Below are 16589 nucleotides of genomic sequence, written 5' to 3' on the forward strand. Positions count from 1 at the left end.
GCTGTGTTCAAGGCCTCGGCACCACAAAGGAAAAAGGAAGGGAGAGAGCAAGGCTGAGGAGCGTTAAGCACGCCTGATGGTGAAGAGTCTGAGGCTCCACAGCCACGGCAGAAATGCGTTCTTCTTTCCTTCTGCCTTCCTTTCTTCCTTTCTTTTTTTTCTTTCCTTCATCTTATGTGTATGGGTGTTTTGGCTGTATGGGTGTCAGTGCCCCGCTTGCCTGCCTGATTCCAGTGAAAACTAGTAGACCAGGGCTTCAGATCCCTTGAACTAGAGTTAGTAGACAGCTATGCGCCACCACGTAGGTGCTGGAAATCGAACCCGGGGCCTTGGGAAGAGCAGCCTGTGCTCTTAACCACTAAGCCATCTCTCCAGCCCCAAAGTGGCATCATTCAACTTCCGTAACTTCTTGGCGTTGCTCAGGCTGTGTCATCTCTGGTCTCTTTCAACACACTGATGAACGCTTAACCTGAATGGGGCTGGTCCATGCCAGGGCCAGGATTCAGATAGATGGGTACGGGTAGAAGTTAGCCCTACCAGAAATGTGTGAATCACGGCCCACAGGCTGAACCAGGGCAGGATGTCTACCACGACAGCCCTGTACTACAGTGTGCAAGTGTTTATTTTGTAACTCAGTCAGTCGCAGGGCTCTCGAGCATGAACTTTGTAGGCTATGTCGTCTCACAACAGAGCCCCTCATCTCACAGGAACTTGTACCCCACCCAGTCCTCAGGTCTTGGAGCTGGGAGTCTGGACTGGCATTCTAAATGCGTTGTTTCCCCACATAATTAAGGTAAAAAATAGTAAGTTCTTTTCTTTTGAGTTGTAGCTCTGAGGCCATTTGCTTTATTTTTTAGCCTAACTTAGTGTCTGTGTGTCCCAAACATGTTTGTCCTCCCTCCCGGCCTCTCTTTCTCTCCTTCTTCCTCTTTCTCCCTCCTTCTCCCTCCCTCCCTCCCTCCCTCCCTCCCTCCCTCCCTCCCTCCCTCCCCCTTCTCTCTGTGTCTGTTTCTCTGTCTCTGCTCTGTCCATCTCTCTGTCTCTTACCCTGTATCTGCCTGTGCCTCCTATGCCCCCCCACACGTATATGTATATGTATACATATATGTATATATATGTCTGTCTGTCTGTCTGTTTCTCTCTCTCTCTCTCTCTCTCTCTCTCTCTCTCTCTCTCTCTCTCTCTCCTATGCCAAGCAAGCACTCTAACCAAACGGCCCAGCCCCAAGTCCTCAGCCCTGTTGCTTTCGGCTGCCACGTTGGCCTGAGTGATTTAAGAGCTTACTTTGGTGGGGGTGTCTCTGATTTTTCCCCCATAGACTTTTTATTTCCCGTCACTGTGGCTTCCCATTTTGTTGTTTTGGGTTCCAGGCTCCTCTCAGCCAGCACTGCAGGCAGATGGAGGTTGACTTTGAGATACTTGTACTTGAGGCTGAATTCATGTGCTTCTTGGCTTGGGAAGGATAAAGACCTTGAAAGACCTGTGTAGGGTGCCGGTCTCCTGCTCCCATAGAACTGGCCATAGCTTAGGTCAGCTCCCCTGTCACTGCTGGGAGCCAGGCTCATTCCAGTCCAGAGGCCACAGCTACCAGGCCATTCTAATTATCAGCTCCCGAGCCCAAAACTCCCAGTACAGGAGACCATGAACTAAGACGGAAGTGAATCTCTTGTAGTATCCGTCTTGGGTGACAGTGGACACTGAATTTCCCCTTTTCTCTAGGTTGGTTTCTGTTTAACCTAACAGCTGTGACACAGCGGAAGCCTCCTTTGCAAACTGCATAAAACTTGAGGCTGAGCCACCACCTCCTCTGAGTGAGAGCAGGAACTCAGTTACTTATGGTAGCCATTTCTCAGCACAGCCGATTGGCGTTGAACCTGCTTAGGGTGAGACGCTTGCGCACTCTACACAGGATGGAGCCAGGCAGGCATCATCAGCACCACACATTACTCCTCAAAAGGCAATGCTCAAAAGGAACCGCTTATCCCAGAAAAATCAGGCTGTGTGACTCAGCACTGGAGCTGGTTGTGACCGGTCACTCTGATGCCAGAGTTCCCAAAATTCCACTCAATTTACAGGCTTAACCTTAGGGCCCAGAGCCCTTTCCTCGCAGCTTCGGGAAAGGGAGGGCTTTAATTACCTGATGGCATTTACTGGAGGCCAGCTGTTCCCCTTTGAGTTTTAAAGACATTAGCTTACTTATATAGGATGGACTTACTGGACTTACTGTGATTGTAGCTGTAGTTGAATGAATTAGCTCCTTCCTCCCAAACTAAACCAAACATTAGTGTGAATACAGCCAAGAAGTAATTCAAAATGGCCAAGTGATTGCTGACCACTACACTGGTCACCCGCCCCAGGGGCAAATTCCAGAACAACCGATAAAGGCAGAGACAACAGTTAGGCCACTCCCAGCCCTTCCAGTGTGCATTCCAGGGGGAGGCAGGTTGGTTTCCCTTGAATCTAAAGTATGGCTCCTTTATAATAAAGAAGTAATTCAGCTGGGTGGTGGTGCATGCCTTTAATCCCAGCACCCCAGAGGCAGGAGGATCTCTGTGAGTTCAAGGCCAGTCTGGTTAAAAGAGTGAGTTCCAGGACAGGCAGGACTATATAAAGTAGCAGTTTCTTTCTTTCTTTCTTTCTTTCTTTCTTTCTTTCTTTCTTGTTGTTGTTATTTATTTATTATGTATACAGTGTACATCAGATCATATTATAGATGGTTGTGAGCCACCATGTGGTTGCTGGGAATTGAACTCAGGACCTCTGGAAAAGCAGTCGGTGCTCTTAACCTCTGAGCCATCTCTCCAGCCCCCTTTCTTTCTTTTTTAAAGATTATACTTTTTGGTTATGTCTATGTATGTGTATATTTTGCACTCGAGTGCGGGAGGCCAGAAGAGAGCATCAGCTCTCCTGGAGCTGTAGTTACAGGCGGTTATGAGGGTCTCCTCCCGGCCTAACGTGGGAGCAGAATCCAAACTCTAGTCCTCAAGATGTATTAACAGGTGCCATTAACTGCTGAGCCACCTCTCTCTCCAGTCTTTTAATGTACGTGTGTGTTTGTGTGTGTGTTATTTTATTGGAGGGGAATGGGTGTGTGTGCCACAGCATATATAGAAGCCAGAAGGTTCTAGGAACTCAGATCAACAGGCTTTCGTGCCAGGTGCCTTTACCCACTGAGCCATCTTGCTGACGTGCCATTTTTATTTTATTTTACTTTTGGGGACACAGGTTCTTACTCTGTGGCCAAACTTTTTTCACGGTTGTGACAGTCCTGTCTTTGAGTGCTAGGATCGCATGCAGATAGGCCACCATATTTGGCCCATAACAACATTGGTTATATATATGCATGGCAATGCCGTGTGTGTGTGTGTGTGTGTGTGTGTGTGTGTGTGTGTGTGAGAGAGAGAGAGAGAGAGAGAGAGAGAGAGAGAGAGAGAGAGAGAGAGTGTTTCCTAGAGGAAGAGAGTAAGCCCCTCCCCCCAGTTGCACTTCTGAACTTGGTGTGAACTGCGTTTTGCTGCCTCTCCTTCCATCAGTAGCTGTCATGGAAGACACTTCACGGGTTGTAAAAATAGCTAAATTTCCCAGGACCCCTGCTGAATCAGCATGGTGAGGTTTATGTAGACAATGTCAGCCATTCCTTCACGGGAGTAGACAGTTACAGATAAGGAGCCTGTGGGGGCTCCGAAAGTTGGGAGGCTTGCCGAGTCCCCTCAGCTGGGCGGTGGAGAATTAGACCCCGGGGTCAGCTGGCTTGAAACTAGTGCTGACTGGCATCACTGTCTACAGTGCTTCGGGCCGTTCAGGCAGAGAGCAAATCTGCAACCATTTGCTTCCACTGCCTCGCTCTCACCACTGCCTCAGCTTCACAGCACTGGGGTGCAACACTCTGATACACCCTCCCCACCCCCCCACCCCCCTGCCCCGGACTCCTTTTTGACACTGGAGTGTTATATCACCGACACTGGTCTGGATTTCCTGACCCTCCCACTTGTGGCTCAGAAGTGCTGGCCTCCACGCGTGTGATCCCACACCCAGCATATTTACCCTTTTCTGTGTCTGATAATTTCCACATGAAAGGATGTTGAATGGAACTTTTCTTTTTTTAAATAAGACAAAGGATAGTGGAGATGGAAGACTGGTAGAAGACTCTGTTTTTGCTGTTTTCTAAGTTATACGGACATATTAGATGTTACTTGTGAGTCTTGTTTTATGAGATTGAACTCGGGGCCTCGGCACATGCCCGCAAGCACGGCTAATGCTTGCTATGTTACACTCCAAGCCTATGTCACTCTCCAGCCGCTGGGATTCAAGCCTTTATCTTGCACATTGTGTGGCACCCTTCCACCTCCAGCCCTGATTGAAATGACCATTGAATTAAAATGTGGCTGCTTCTTTTTTCCTTGTTTGTTTGTTTGTTTGTTTGTTTTCAAGACAGGGTTTCTCTGTGTAGCTTTGGCTGTCCTGGATTTACTCTGTAGTTCAGCCTGGCCTTGAACTCACAGAGATCTGCCTGCCTCTGCCTCCCGAGTGCTGGGACTACAGGCATGTGCCTCCAGAACATGGTTTCTTCCATAGTTGTTTCCAGGAATGTGGACTGAGTAAAAAGAGGGTTGTATTGGGAGAATCCCCTGCCTAAGGAGATGGAAACAGTGTCTTTCCTCTTCTCTGAAGGTCCCATCGACAAAGCACAGTAACATTTCCCTGAAGCTCAACCTTGGGACCCCAAGGACTTATGTGGCTTTCTTCTAGAGATCATGGGCAAAAGGCTGTGGCTGATTCCAAAGATGCTGCCCTGCAAAGTCCTTACTCAGCCACACAGACACACATACTTTATATTAACCTTCTCCAGCCTACATATTCTAGCACTGCCCACAGCCCTCCCACAGCCCCCACAGCCATGTGCAGTTAGGACGGGATTGCCTAGGCACGGCTGGGAAACATGGTAGGACTCTCCAGTGGCTTTCCCACCCTGTCCTTATTAAGGAATGTCAACACTCAGCTAGATCTTGCAGGCAGGCACAGCTTGCGTGATGAAGACAGCAGCTGTTTTGCTTGCTGGACAGTATTCTGCGGCAAGTAGTTACAAGCTGGCCTGTGTCTGGGGTCTGCAGTTTTCCGGCTTATTCTTAGAAAGAGCAGTGTCAACAGCCCACGAAACCTTAGGAATGGGTTTCAGGGAACAGTCTAGAATGGAACAGACAGAGGTGAGGGAGTAGAGCCTAGATAAGGTTCCTGGAGGGAACCCCTAAATTAAGAAGGGTCAGCCCTCTTTGGTCAGCCCTTCAAGTCCTTAGTCATGGCTTTGGTGTGGCCAGTGTCGTAAGTATTGTCTTCCTTCATGTCAGATATGACCTAGGATGTCATGTATGTTAGGTAAGCTGGTTTCTTGTAGAAATTCTGCAGCTTGGTCCTTACCTCTGTCATGGGTTTACCAAGCTGTGTCCCAGAACTGTGGTGGATCTCACACTCAAGGCCAGGTCTGCAGATGCCCTCTCTACCTCCACCTGGGGGACTCTGCTCCCCTGAGAACACTCAACTCAGCTTTGGGCACCTCTGGGACTACCCACTGGGTCCCTCAAATTCAGAGTAGTGCAGTACCTCCTTGGAGCCTGTGGGCCTGGCCAGGAGCAGTACAGGAACTGGTTTTTCATTTTTGACTAATTAATTAACTAGTTAATTTTGATTGTGTTTTTAAAGAAATTATGCAGAGGAGGTTAAACTGCAGCCTGTGACTCTATGCTCTACATCCCCTCCTGCGCACTGAGGAACCTAGGCCCCACTGATCTTGTGGCCTGAGCCCTGAGTCCCACTAGGGCAGGTGTGCCAGTGTGGCTGGGTGCCATCAGAAGGACCGTGCTGAGGGACACGGCAAAGTGCTTAAACCTCAAGCAGGAAGACCTGAGTTTGGAGACTCAGGTCCCAAGTAAAAGTTCGTCATGGACATCCTGGTAATCCCAGTGCCGGGGAGGCAGAAGGCTCCCTGGGGCTTGTTGGCCAGCTGGTCTGCTCAAATAGGCAAGCCCCAGGCTCAGTGAGAGACCCTGTATCAAAAAAGAGAGTGATGGAGGAAGACAGTGACGTTTACCTCTCCTTTACACACAGACACACAGACACACAGACACACACACACACACACACACACACACACACACGCACGCACACACACTGAATAAGTAAACGTAGTTTGTGGCACTGTGTGTTTGATAGTGAACTGCCCATCTCAGGAGCACCAGGCAGATGTTCACATGGGTCCGTGCCTGACCTCACCTCTGTAGATGCAGACTGACACGGGTGTGTCACACTAAGATTCTTCCGCCCACACACACACCTTGAGAAAGTCTTGAACGCCTGGAACACTCTTCCCAAACTTCCATTCAGCTGTGGTTTGGTGAGCCAGGCCTCACATAGCCCAGACTGGCCTTGAACTCCTGACTCAGCCTCCCAGGTGCTGGCGGTACAGCTGTGTTGCGTCATCATCATCATACCTGCCTCATTCCCCTCGTTTTCCCGTGCTGCTGTCGTTCACAGGGTAGTGATGTAGTATGAACCGCATAACATGTGTGTTCGGTCTGTATAAATTCCACCTTGCACTTTGAGCCTGCCTGAGTAGCCAGTGCTAAGCTCTCTCCAGTGCAGTCCTGTCAGAAGGCAATGGGACTGCCTGGCCATCCTAACCTCCTCCTGAAGGGCCATGTTTCCCCAGCACTTCAATACCCTCTAAGAGTGGGCATTCCTGCCCTGACCATGGTAGCCCCATTGTGGCCTCATTGACAGTTACAGCCATAAAGAGCAGACTTCCTTGATCCTGGGAGCCTCGTGGGGGGGGGGGGGGGAATAGAAGGTTCTGGAAAGATGAACACTTCTTTTAAGAATGTGATGAGACACATGTGGTAGCCAAGGGACGTTGGCAGTCAGTCAATGGAACAAAGGCTGGTCTCAGCCGCTGTTGCAGAGGTGCCCAGCTAGTGCCCGCCCGTTCCTGTTCCACCATGCATCCACTTGGCTGCACTCAATAGCAGACTGCTTTGAGAGTCTGCCGAATATAAGCTGTGGGGGTTTCCGTAGAAACAAAAGTCGGTAGCTGTTGCTACTTCCTGTAACCAAGGCAACGCAGGAAAGGGATTCTGTCCCTCTTCGACCTCCACCCCAGTCTGGAAACCACCACGTGTTTGTCAGCCATGCTAGCATGGGTGTGGGTGGGGCACACCAGGATTTCCGAGCTCCCGCATGAGATTTGTGTTCCGCCTGCTTGCCCTGATGCTAGCCCTCCGGCTTGCTGCAGAGCCCCTTGGCTAAGTATCCAGTTCACTGACCAACTGTAGAAATTAACTTCCACTGAAATCCTTCCGTGGGCTCTAGAGCCTGTGACAGCCCCAGGGACTGGCTGGCAAAGGCTTCAGAGAGCTGTTTGAGAAGTCAGTGGAGTGTCTTGACTGTCAGTAAAGTATGCACTGGGGGTGTCACTAAGCAATCTCCCTGGCCCTGCCTGGAGCCCCTCTGGCCATGAAAGACTAGGCGCATGGTTTGTATCGTGTGCTCAGGTGAGGTAAGTCTACAGGAGGTCTACCCCTTACCTTCAGTGGTCCCTTTAGCATCCAGGCTCCGCTCGTGTGAGTGCTGGGCCTTGAGGCTGTCCTGAGACTCGTGCCTAGCAAGAAAAGTATACACACCAGGCCCGATCCTGTCCCTCTCCTGCTGTGGCCATGGTACTGATACCAGGGGTCTTAGAATCTACAGAGAAGCTGGAAGAATTTACACCTACAGGTCACAGCTCTAAGGAAGTTCTTGAGAAAGAGGATTGAAACAGTTTTGGCTTCTCTGAGGCTCTCCTTGCCATGCTTGTTACTTAGGGTGAATGTGTCCTTGGACGTGTGTGTGTGTGTGTGTGTGTGTGTGTGTGTGTGTGTGTGTGTGTCTTACCCATGGTGATGGGTGTGTCTATGGATCGTGTGTGTCACCAGGGTGGATGTGTTCTTGGAGTGTATGTCTCACCCAGGTAGGTTTGCCCTTAGATTTGAGTGTGGTTTATGGGGTGTAAAGGGGCGTCTGGAGTCAGAGGATCAGCTTTGTGGAATTGTCATAGGCAGCCTTGGTGGTCTATGGGACCTCTCCAGCTGTCCCCACCCCAGGAAGTGCCTCAGTTTAAAAGCCCAGCCTATAAAGCTGTTTATAGGATCCCAGGTCTTGGGCCACAGCAGCTAGGGGAGTGCCAGCCCTGGCCCATAGAAGGCAAGGGGGGAATTTACATTTGAACCAGTAGCTTGGGGAGTTCCCAAGAAGCTAGCAAGCCTGTGGCTTGTCACAGGAGCCTGGCCCTGTCATCTCCTGTCTCTGCCCTGCCCACGAACCCACGGTGAAGAGCCAAGATGGGCCTATATGGGAAGTTTCTAGAGCGACCAATAGAACCATGTTTGCTTTTCCAGCAGCCTGTGAGCATGAGTTTGGAGAGTTTAGTTCCCTTCTCTCTCTCTCCTTCCCTTTTCACCTTTTTACCTCTGTTCTGAAAAGGGTCTAATATCCCAAGGCATACATGAACTCCCACACAGCAAAGTCCCTGCCCTTGGGGAAGTGCCAGCATGGGGGGGGGGGGGCAGGGGAACACTTATGAAGTCCCAGTGGGCTCTGGGCCTCTGGAGGAGAAGCAACAGATTCCTGTCGGTGCTCCTCAGGAAACTGCCCGAGGTCCCCCACAGGCTAAGGGCAGCAGTTGGAAGGATGTGTGCTTGGAGAGTTTTAAATCCGTCTGCGACCTCATGCTGTGGTTTTATATTTTGTCAAAGCATCTATCCAGGAAAACTTTGCCCTACTATGCTCCTGGAACCTCTGCCCCGAGGCAGCCGGCCCTGAGAGTCACCTGGGCAGTTGCCACGCTGAGACATGCCTGGGCTTTGCACTGGGCACAGGGAATGGACCTTGAGCCTGGGTGCCACATGGTGGACCTTGGCTGCTTTGTGCTTCACATCCGGCCTCCTCTGGTGACTCAGTGGGGACCATATTCGTGACCGTCATCCCTGTCATCCTCCAGCTCCTGTCTACGTGTTGCTGTTCTTGGCAGCCTTTCTGAATAGGATGAAGTGCGCCGCTGAAGCACTGGCTAATTCTTTCGGGCATCAAAGCTACTGTGAGCTCGGCTGCCTGTAGGCCTTGTCTCGTGAAGACACACACAGTCCTCTGTAGGGTTTGGATCAGTGTCAGTGTCTGGCTCCTCTGTCTACCGGTGTTCGGTTGGACAGGTTTCAGGAAACAAGATGATTGCCATCACTTCCTGGACTGTGAGGCTCCGTCTCCCCCACGAGTCACGTAAACGCTGTAAGAGCCGTGGGTGCCTTGGATGGCAGAATTTACAAGGACCCGAAGCGTATTGAATCGCAGCCTAATCTTCTAAATCCTGATATCAGGAGTAAAGCTGGCACCTCACAGGCTTCTTCATATGGCTCCTTTGCCAGCCCATGCCTAGCCTAGACTCCTCAAGGCAGGTCTGACAGCTTTACAGTTGTCAGCATTGCTGAGCTAAAATGGACTACAATGGGAATTGTGCCCCAAGGGGAGGTTCTTGAAGCATGTGGACCCCAGATGGGTGAGGGGCTAGCTGGCCAGGCATCCTAGCATGAGGTGTGTATGAGGTATCCAACATGCCCAGCTCAGAGGAGGCCAACAAGGGCAAATGTCATCTCAGAAGCAAAGGTTGCATGCCGGTGTGTAATAAATCCCAGAGACTTGCAGCTTTGAGCAGTGTGCATCTGTGACTTCATAGCTCTGGGGTCAGGAGTGTGGGCCTTGCCTTGCGGGACCTATGTTCCAGGTCTAAAGGGGGTATCATCAACAGTTAGCCAAGCTGGGCCCTTCTGGACCTTAGGACCCTTTCCAAGCTCATTTGTGGTTCCAGAGCTTTCACTTTCTTGGAGGTTATAAGATGGTGGCCCCTGTTTCTGTTGGTTGTCACCTGAGGGCTGCTCACAGCTCTGGGGATCCCTTTACAGGCCTTTCTCATATATATGAGACCCATCTTTCTCAAGCGCAGCGTAAGGCTTGCTCTAACCCTCTTTGAGGCCTCGTCTAAGCCCACCAACTATGTTCTTTTTCCTCAGCTCAGGCCAGCTGATGAAAGCCCTTAATTTTTTATAGTTCTCTCTGCCATATAATGGTGTAGTGACATCATCATGTTCACAGCCCCCCCCCCCCAACACGCACATATTCAAGGGAAGGAGACTACAGGGGCCTACGTAGAGTATCTATTCCAGTGTAGTCAGTGGAGTTCTGAGGACCCTCCAAGAACTTGTAGGTCTTTTTTTTTTAATAATTTTTTTTATTAATATGTTCAGATTACATCTCAATTGTTATCCCCTTGCTTGTCTCCTCCCATTCCTCCCTCCCTCCCTCCCTCTCTCCCTCCCTTTTACACCCTATTCCCCTCCCTTGTAGGTCTTTCTAAAACTCTAACAACTACATCCTTTCTGTCTCTGCCCCGCCTCTGGTGGTCTTATCTTTCTTCTGTCTCCCCGCGCCCCCCAAACCCTTTCCTGTTCCTCCTCCTTGTCCAAGGTGATAGACTGCTGTCTAAACCCTTCTCTAGTCTCTGCCTTCTTAGAAAGGAACCAAGAGGCGCAGGGCCCCGTGCCTTCCCACACAAGGGTAGGTCTTGGATGTAAGGAAATTTCTTCATCCTTCCTTTCCTGCCCTGGGTGATTCTTACAGACCTCGAGTGCCCACTTAGGACATGTAACTGGTGTGGAACCTTTAAAATGACACCAAATACCAGAGCTCTGACACAGCCATGATGAGACAGCACTCCACCACTGGGCCCAGCTTGTGGTGTTGGATGCCCTTTGATTGGAAAGACAGGGGCTTGGACTGGTAAGGGGCCACACAAACAAAGCCTGTTATGGAGTCAATTCCTTGGAAGTCGGAAAGAAGTCTCTTGTGATTCAACTTAATATTCAACTTAGCTTAGAATGGAAAGAGATCAGGGCTGAGCATGGGCATGAGCTCCTGAAATCCCAGCATGGCTGAAGATGGAAGGCAGGAGGATGGTGAACTTGAGGCAGTCCTGGCCTATGTAGTTAGCAAAAATCAATTATGAAAAAATAAAACGGGCTGGAGAGATGGCTCAGAGGTTAGGAGCACTGACTGCTCTTCCAAAGGTCATGAGTTCAAATCCCAGCAACCACATGTTGGCTCACAACCATCTATAATGAGATCTGTGTACATAATAAATACATCTTTAAAAAAAAAAGAAAAGAAAAAAGAAAACAGAGAGAAGAAAGGGAGGAAGAAGGATCAATTTGTTTTATGATGTGCATATTTTGTGTGTGTATATATATATATATATATATATATATATATATATATACACACCAGGACCTATCTCTTAGTGGGAATGTGTCACTGAGAAAGCCAAACATGGTTAGGCTCCCGCTACTGGCTGGTCCCACTAGCCAGCTACAGACTGCCTGGAAAGCGTTGTATTAAGATGACGTAAGATGACGTAGGGAACAGTAGGACATTGCAAAACTCCAGAGCAGTGGGTAGAAGAATTATTCACTGTGTGTCAAGGGAACTTACCTGCCAAGGAGGCGGGACTTGACACCAGAGAACCCGAATCCCGGGACATTCAGCTTTTTCCTTGCCTCGCTGCTGGGTTGCATGAGTTAGGAACATTCTCGCGACCTACAGACATGCAACAGGGTCAAAATGCTACCTGTGACCTCTTGGCTGGCATAGTCAGATATGTTCTGATGTCAGATCTCCTGGGGACCCTCCACTGTGCCCTTGGTTGCCCTGACGCAATCTGAGCTCCCTGCACTGCAGAGGGGCAGGGAGTCATAGGGCATCTACATAGGCCAAGAGTCTCACAGAGTAGATCCCGTCCATCTATGAGGCTGCCAGTCTGGGGCCCTGCAGGAGTACTTGGCTCTGACACTAGGCTGGGGCGAGAAGTGTGTCACACATAAATGAAGCTCTCAGAGCAGTGCCTACTTGACATTTAGTTAGGGCTCGGTAGTCACCCTCCTGCCCTCAGGGGACAGCAGAGGGTACCAAGCTCTGTTGCACGGTGTCTCTCCTCCTCAACATAGGTACCTATGACATAACTTTATTTCTAAACTGGGCTCGGTAAGACTTTACCAACAGTGCTGCAGCCCATGGCAATCTTAGCACATGATTTTCCTTTCCTTTATGAGTCAGGAACTTTCACCTCTGTACGAAAAGGAAGCACTTCTAGGCTCTTCTTTGTCATATGGAAAGTCTAAAAATCGCCCCTCTCTGTGCTTTGGGGCCAGTCACAAAGTAAACTGAGAGCAACCACAGTTACAGGTGCTGCCTGTGGATGTGATGGTGACTGAGAGGCAGGCAGTACATTACGATGGGAAAAGTCTGGACAAAGGGAGTCGAAGTTTGAGCAAGAAAGAAAAAGGTGGTGCTGGATTTGAGCATGTCACTCAGCATCGCACAGTTTTTAAAACATAGGAGTTATTTGTTTCTGAATTTTCCCATATAAAATTTTTGGACTTTGGTGGACCCGAGCTAACTGAAACTAGATAAAGGAGGAGCTTCCGGGCTCACGACCACTCTTCATCCCACTCCAAACAGCCGTGCCACTGGAGTGCATCTGTGAATCACCACTGTATCCTCGTTAAGCTCTAAACAAGATTTTCTCTCTACTGTGTCATTAACTATGTACCCGGAAGTTGCCTGGTCTGCTCTCTAATAAGGTTTCTGGGTCTGTTTCAGGCGGAGGCCAGGCTTGCAGCGAAGCGTGCAGCCCGCGCCGAGGCTCGAGAGATCCGGATGAAGGAGCTGGAACGGCAGCAGAAGGAGGTAACGGGGACCCGGGGGGCTCATGGTTGGCTCTTTCTCTGGTAGGACCGTGAAGATGGGAGTACCTGTTACTGTTGAGCACCTGCCACCTTTGCGTTGCTCTTGCTAGGAATGTGTGTGGTTCTTGTTCCGGGTTAGACCCGGAGCGCACATAGCCCAGATGCCAGGCATGCCTGCCCAACTGGGGGCCTGATGGAGCAGCCCGTGAGCTTGCCCTTTAGCTGAGTTTCTAGGGCAGGTTTCTGACTGAGAAGAGCTGGAGAGACCTGACTTTAGGCTTCTCTCTGACAGTGAGTGGGGGTTACGGTCTGGATCCTCTCAGTTAGAACCTGAAAAGAGAAAAGTGATTTTTAAAAATTTAATTGGCAAACTTCTTTCATTTAAAAAAAAAAGCTTTCTCTGAGACTTATATAGTATCTATCAGCAATTAGAGTGAACATTGGAATAAGTGGTCACAGGAACAAATGTGCTCTGGGGGACCAAGGTGGTTTATAGGTGCCCATGCCCCTTCGTCCTATCTGATGTTGGTTTTTAAAACCTCAAGTCCGAATTCCTTTCCAACAGCCAGTGTGTGGGCTCTTTAAGTGCACTAGGGTTCTGGTCCTTAACAGGCAAATGAACCCTCTGGGGAGCATCCACCTCAGCCCTCCCCGCCCCTCCCCCACGGTGCGCAGCTTGTCTATGATGAAGGTTTGAAATGGCCACTGCAGTAGTGACCAGCTGCTGCCGAGGTCCTTCGTATGCAGGTTCGGGCTCTGATTATGTCGCCCAGCTGGCGATCACCGTTTGTGGAAATTTGAGATTCCTCTTTACCTCAGACCATTACAGATTCCGCCACCTTCTTCCCAGCGAGGCCCAAGCCTGTCGTGTGTGCTGTAGGGACAGCTGGGCCACCAGCTTGTGATGTTCATGGTCTCTCTCTGCCTGGGGACTTTGCCACCCCCAGGAGGAAATATGCCAACAGAAGAGAGGATGTGGCCAAACTTGATTTGGGGAGGGAAACTTCTAGGTGGTGTGTAGATAGCCAGAGTGCTAGGAGCCCCAGCCTTCAGCAAAGGAGTATCAGAGCCCCAGTGTGGGGGAAGGGTGGGGGGTCAAGGCAGTCACCCCAGTGAGGGGACCTCATCCGTATCCTGTGGTGATCAGGAAGTGACCTGTAGATGGGTTTGGCAAGCTTCTCCTGTGTTAAGCTGTGAGCAGAGAATTAAACCAGTATTGGAAAGTGGCTCACTCTGTCTTTCCTTCTGGTAACAAATGCAGATAAAATCTTAAAAGGGTAATATGTTCTATTCTTTGTTATTTACATTTAGAAGTTGCTGCTTTTGTGTGTGTGTGTGTGTGTGTGTGTGTGTGTGTGTGTGTGTGTGTGTGTGTGTTTGTATCTGTCTGTCTGTCTGTCTGTCTGTGTCTGTGTGTGTTGTTTTTGTTTTTGCTTTCAAGATGAGGTCTCTCTGTGTTCTTTGGCTGACCTGAGGATCCCTCTGTAGACCAGGCTGGCCTCGAACTCATAGAGATCTGCCTGCCTCTGCCTCCCCCTCTGTGTGTGCTACCACAGTCCTGCTTTGTGTGTGTTTTTATAAAGTTTTTTGTCTTAGTTTTCTGGGAGAAGCACGGGGTAGTATTTTCCCAGCATCTGTCTCCCTTCAGAGCAGGTTTATCATTTGTTTGTTTGTTTGTTTTTGTTTTTCAAGACAGGGTTTCTTTGTGTAGCCTTGGCTCTCCTGGACTCGCTTTGTAGACCAGGCTGGCCTCAAACTCACAATGATCTACCTGCCGCCCGGCTTAGGTTTATCTTTTTAAAATCAGAAAGTAGGCAGTCCTGCTTTTGTGTATGTGTGTGTGTGTGTGTGTGTGTGTGTGTGTGTGTGTGTGTGTGTATGTATGTGTTAATTATTTGGGCTTTTCCCAGATGAACGATGATTAACAGGCCTTCGTGTTAACTAAAGTGCCACCCCCAAACCTAGTCTCTTGGCCAAGGGTCAGATGGGCCAAAGGGGACTCAGAACCGGTGAACACCTGTCAGGATGTTCCCACCAGGAAATGTCTTCAGGAAACCCACGAGAGACAAATATCTGGGCACACCAATGGAAACTAGGAAAAGACCCTACTGCTTTTTAGGCCACTGTCGCACCTCTGTGCTGGTGCCACTAAGGTCTAGGGAACCATGCCAACCTGTGCTCCTCGGCCCCCTCGACCCTGGCATACATACTGGATAGTTTATTTGGAACTGAATACTTAAAATTTTCTTTTAATGACCAAATCCCAATTGTTTCTCAGACCACCTGCTATCATTTTTCTCTGTGAAATATTTTGGCTCTTTCAGTAGCCGTTTGTGGGCCTGCTGTGTGTGGGACCCCGCTAGCCCTTCCCACGGAATGTGGGAGCCACAGGGTAGTGTGATGAGGGGGTAGATAGTTTGGAGGCTGGAGGCTGTTGTTCCTTAGGCTTACAAAGAGTAGCTCCCGTCATCCGCAGGGCCAGGAGCCCTGTGGGAGCTGCCCTTGCATGGTGCCACACCTGTCCTAGGCTCTTCTATTGTCACCTTACCCTGGTTCTCCCACAGTCCTTCAGTCTTCCTTCCTTTCTTTTTCTCTTTCTTTCTTTCCTTCTTTCTTCTTTTTTTTTTCTTTTCGTTTCTTTCTTTCTTTCTTTCTTTTTTTTTTGGCTGTCCCGGACTCGCTTTGTAGACCAGACTGGTCTTGAACTCACAGTGATCCACCTGCCTCTGCCTCCCAAGTGCTGGGATTAAAGGTAGTGAGCCACAACGCCTGCCCCACCCCCTTTTTTTAAATATATTTTTTCGAGACAGGTTTCTCTGTGTGGCCTCAGCTGCCCTGGACTCACTTTATAGACCAGGCTAGCCTCAAACTCACAGAGATCCGCCTGCCTCTGCCTCTGAGTGCTGGGATTATAGGCGTGCGCCATCATGCCTGGCCCTTCCTTTCTTTTTTACATTTGGTAGTGGTGAAAATTGAACCTGGCACCTCATGCATGCTAGGCACTCTGTACTGAGCCTCAGCTCCAGGCCCAGCCCCAGCAGTCTGCTGAAATTCCCAGGGCTCTTTGCTGCTCTGCTGGTTCTGGGAGTAGTTGCACTTTAAGTCCCACTGTCCTTCCAGTGCACGATGCACCTCACAGTTGTTTCAGCTCTTGTGAGAGATAAACCAAGGACTCAGGGCAATGGGTTGCGGTGGGGAGGCTGTGGGCTGGCTCCATGTTGTACTTTTGCCTGATAGTGAGTGGGGTTGGTGTCAGGAGTGACTTTCCCCAAGATGTGAAATTCCTACAGAGGTCAAGGTGAGTTAAATAGTATGTGTACATGCATCTACTAAGTACCGCTTTAAACTATATTCATTCTTACTGATGGGTAGCATTGATTAGCATGTGTGCACAATTACATTAAAAAAAAAGCTTCTACAAATTCTTGGCTGAGAATCCCTGGGCAGTTCGCTGTGAGTGTGTCAGCATCCACAAGTAAGAGGCAATTAGTGCGTCCTTAAAATTTTTGTTTGAACAGAAGGGCATTTGGCCTTGAACACCAAATATCTCCCCATGCTGCATTTGAGGCAGGATCTGCCCGGCATGGAGCCCATACCTGTCAGCAGGAACTGCATAGGAAGAGAAGCAATAACTGACTATCTAGCTTTCCTTGACCTGGCCCAGTTCAGGAGGTGCACACGTATGCGTGCGTGTGTTCATGCGTGTGTGTGGGCAAGCCTACAGAGAAGAATGAGAACAGCTCACAGCCCAAGCTTGCAGCCTGACACCGCAGC

General features: G+C 49.7%; 1 protein-coding gene across 26 annotated transcripts in view; it reads left to right on the top strand.

Annotated features, from left to right (window-relative positions):
• Positions 1 to 16589, top strand: part of LRRFIP1 (LRR binding FLII interacting protein 1) — a 126621-nt gene that overhangs the window by 52456 nt on the left and 57576 nt on the right. For all 26 annotated transcript variants that reach the window (XM_084778601.1, XM_084778602.1, XM_084778588.1 and 23 more), the window contains exon 2: positions 12730 to 12816. In XM_084778601.1, coding sequence (XP_084634727.1) covers positions 12730 to 12816 — 87 coding nt within the window. The remainder of the gene's footprint in view (positions 1 to 12729; positions 12817 to 16589) is intronic.

This window comes from Acomys minous (genome assembly GCF_964271855.1).
Source record: "Acomys minous genome assembly, chromosome: 4".
In the NCBI taxonomy this organism is placed as follows: domain Eukaryota; kingdom Metazoa; phylum Chordata; class Mammalia; order Rodentia; family Muridae; genus Acomys; species Acomys minous.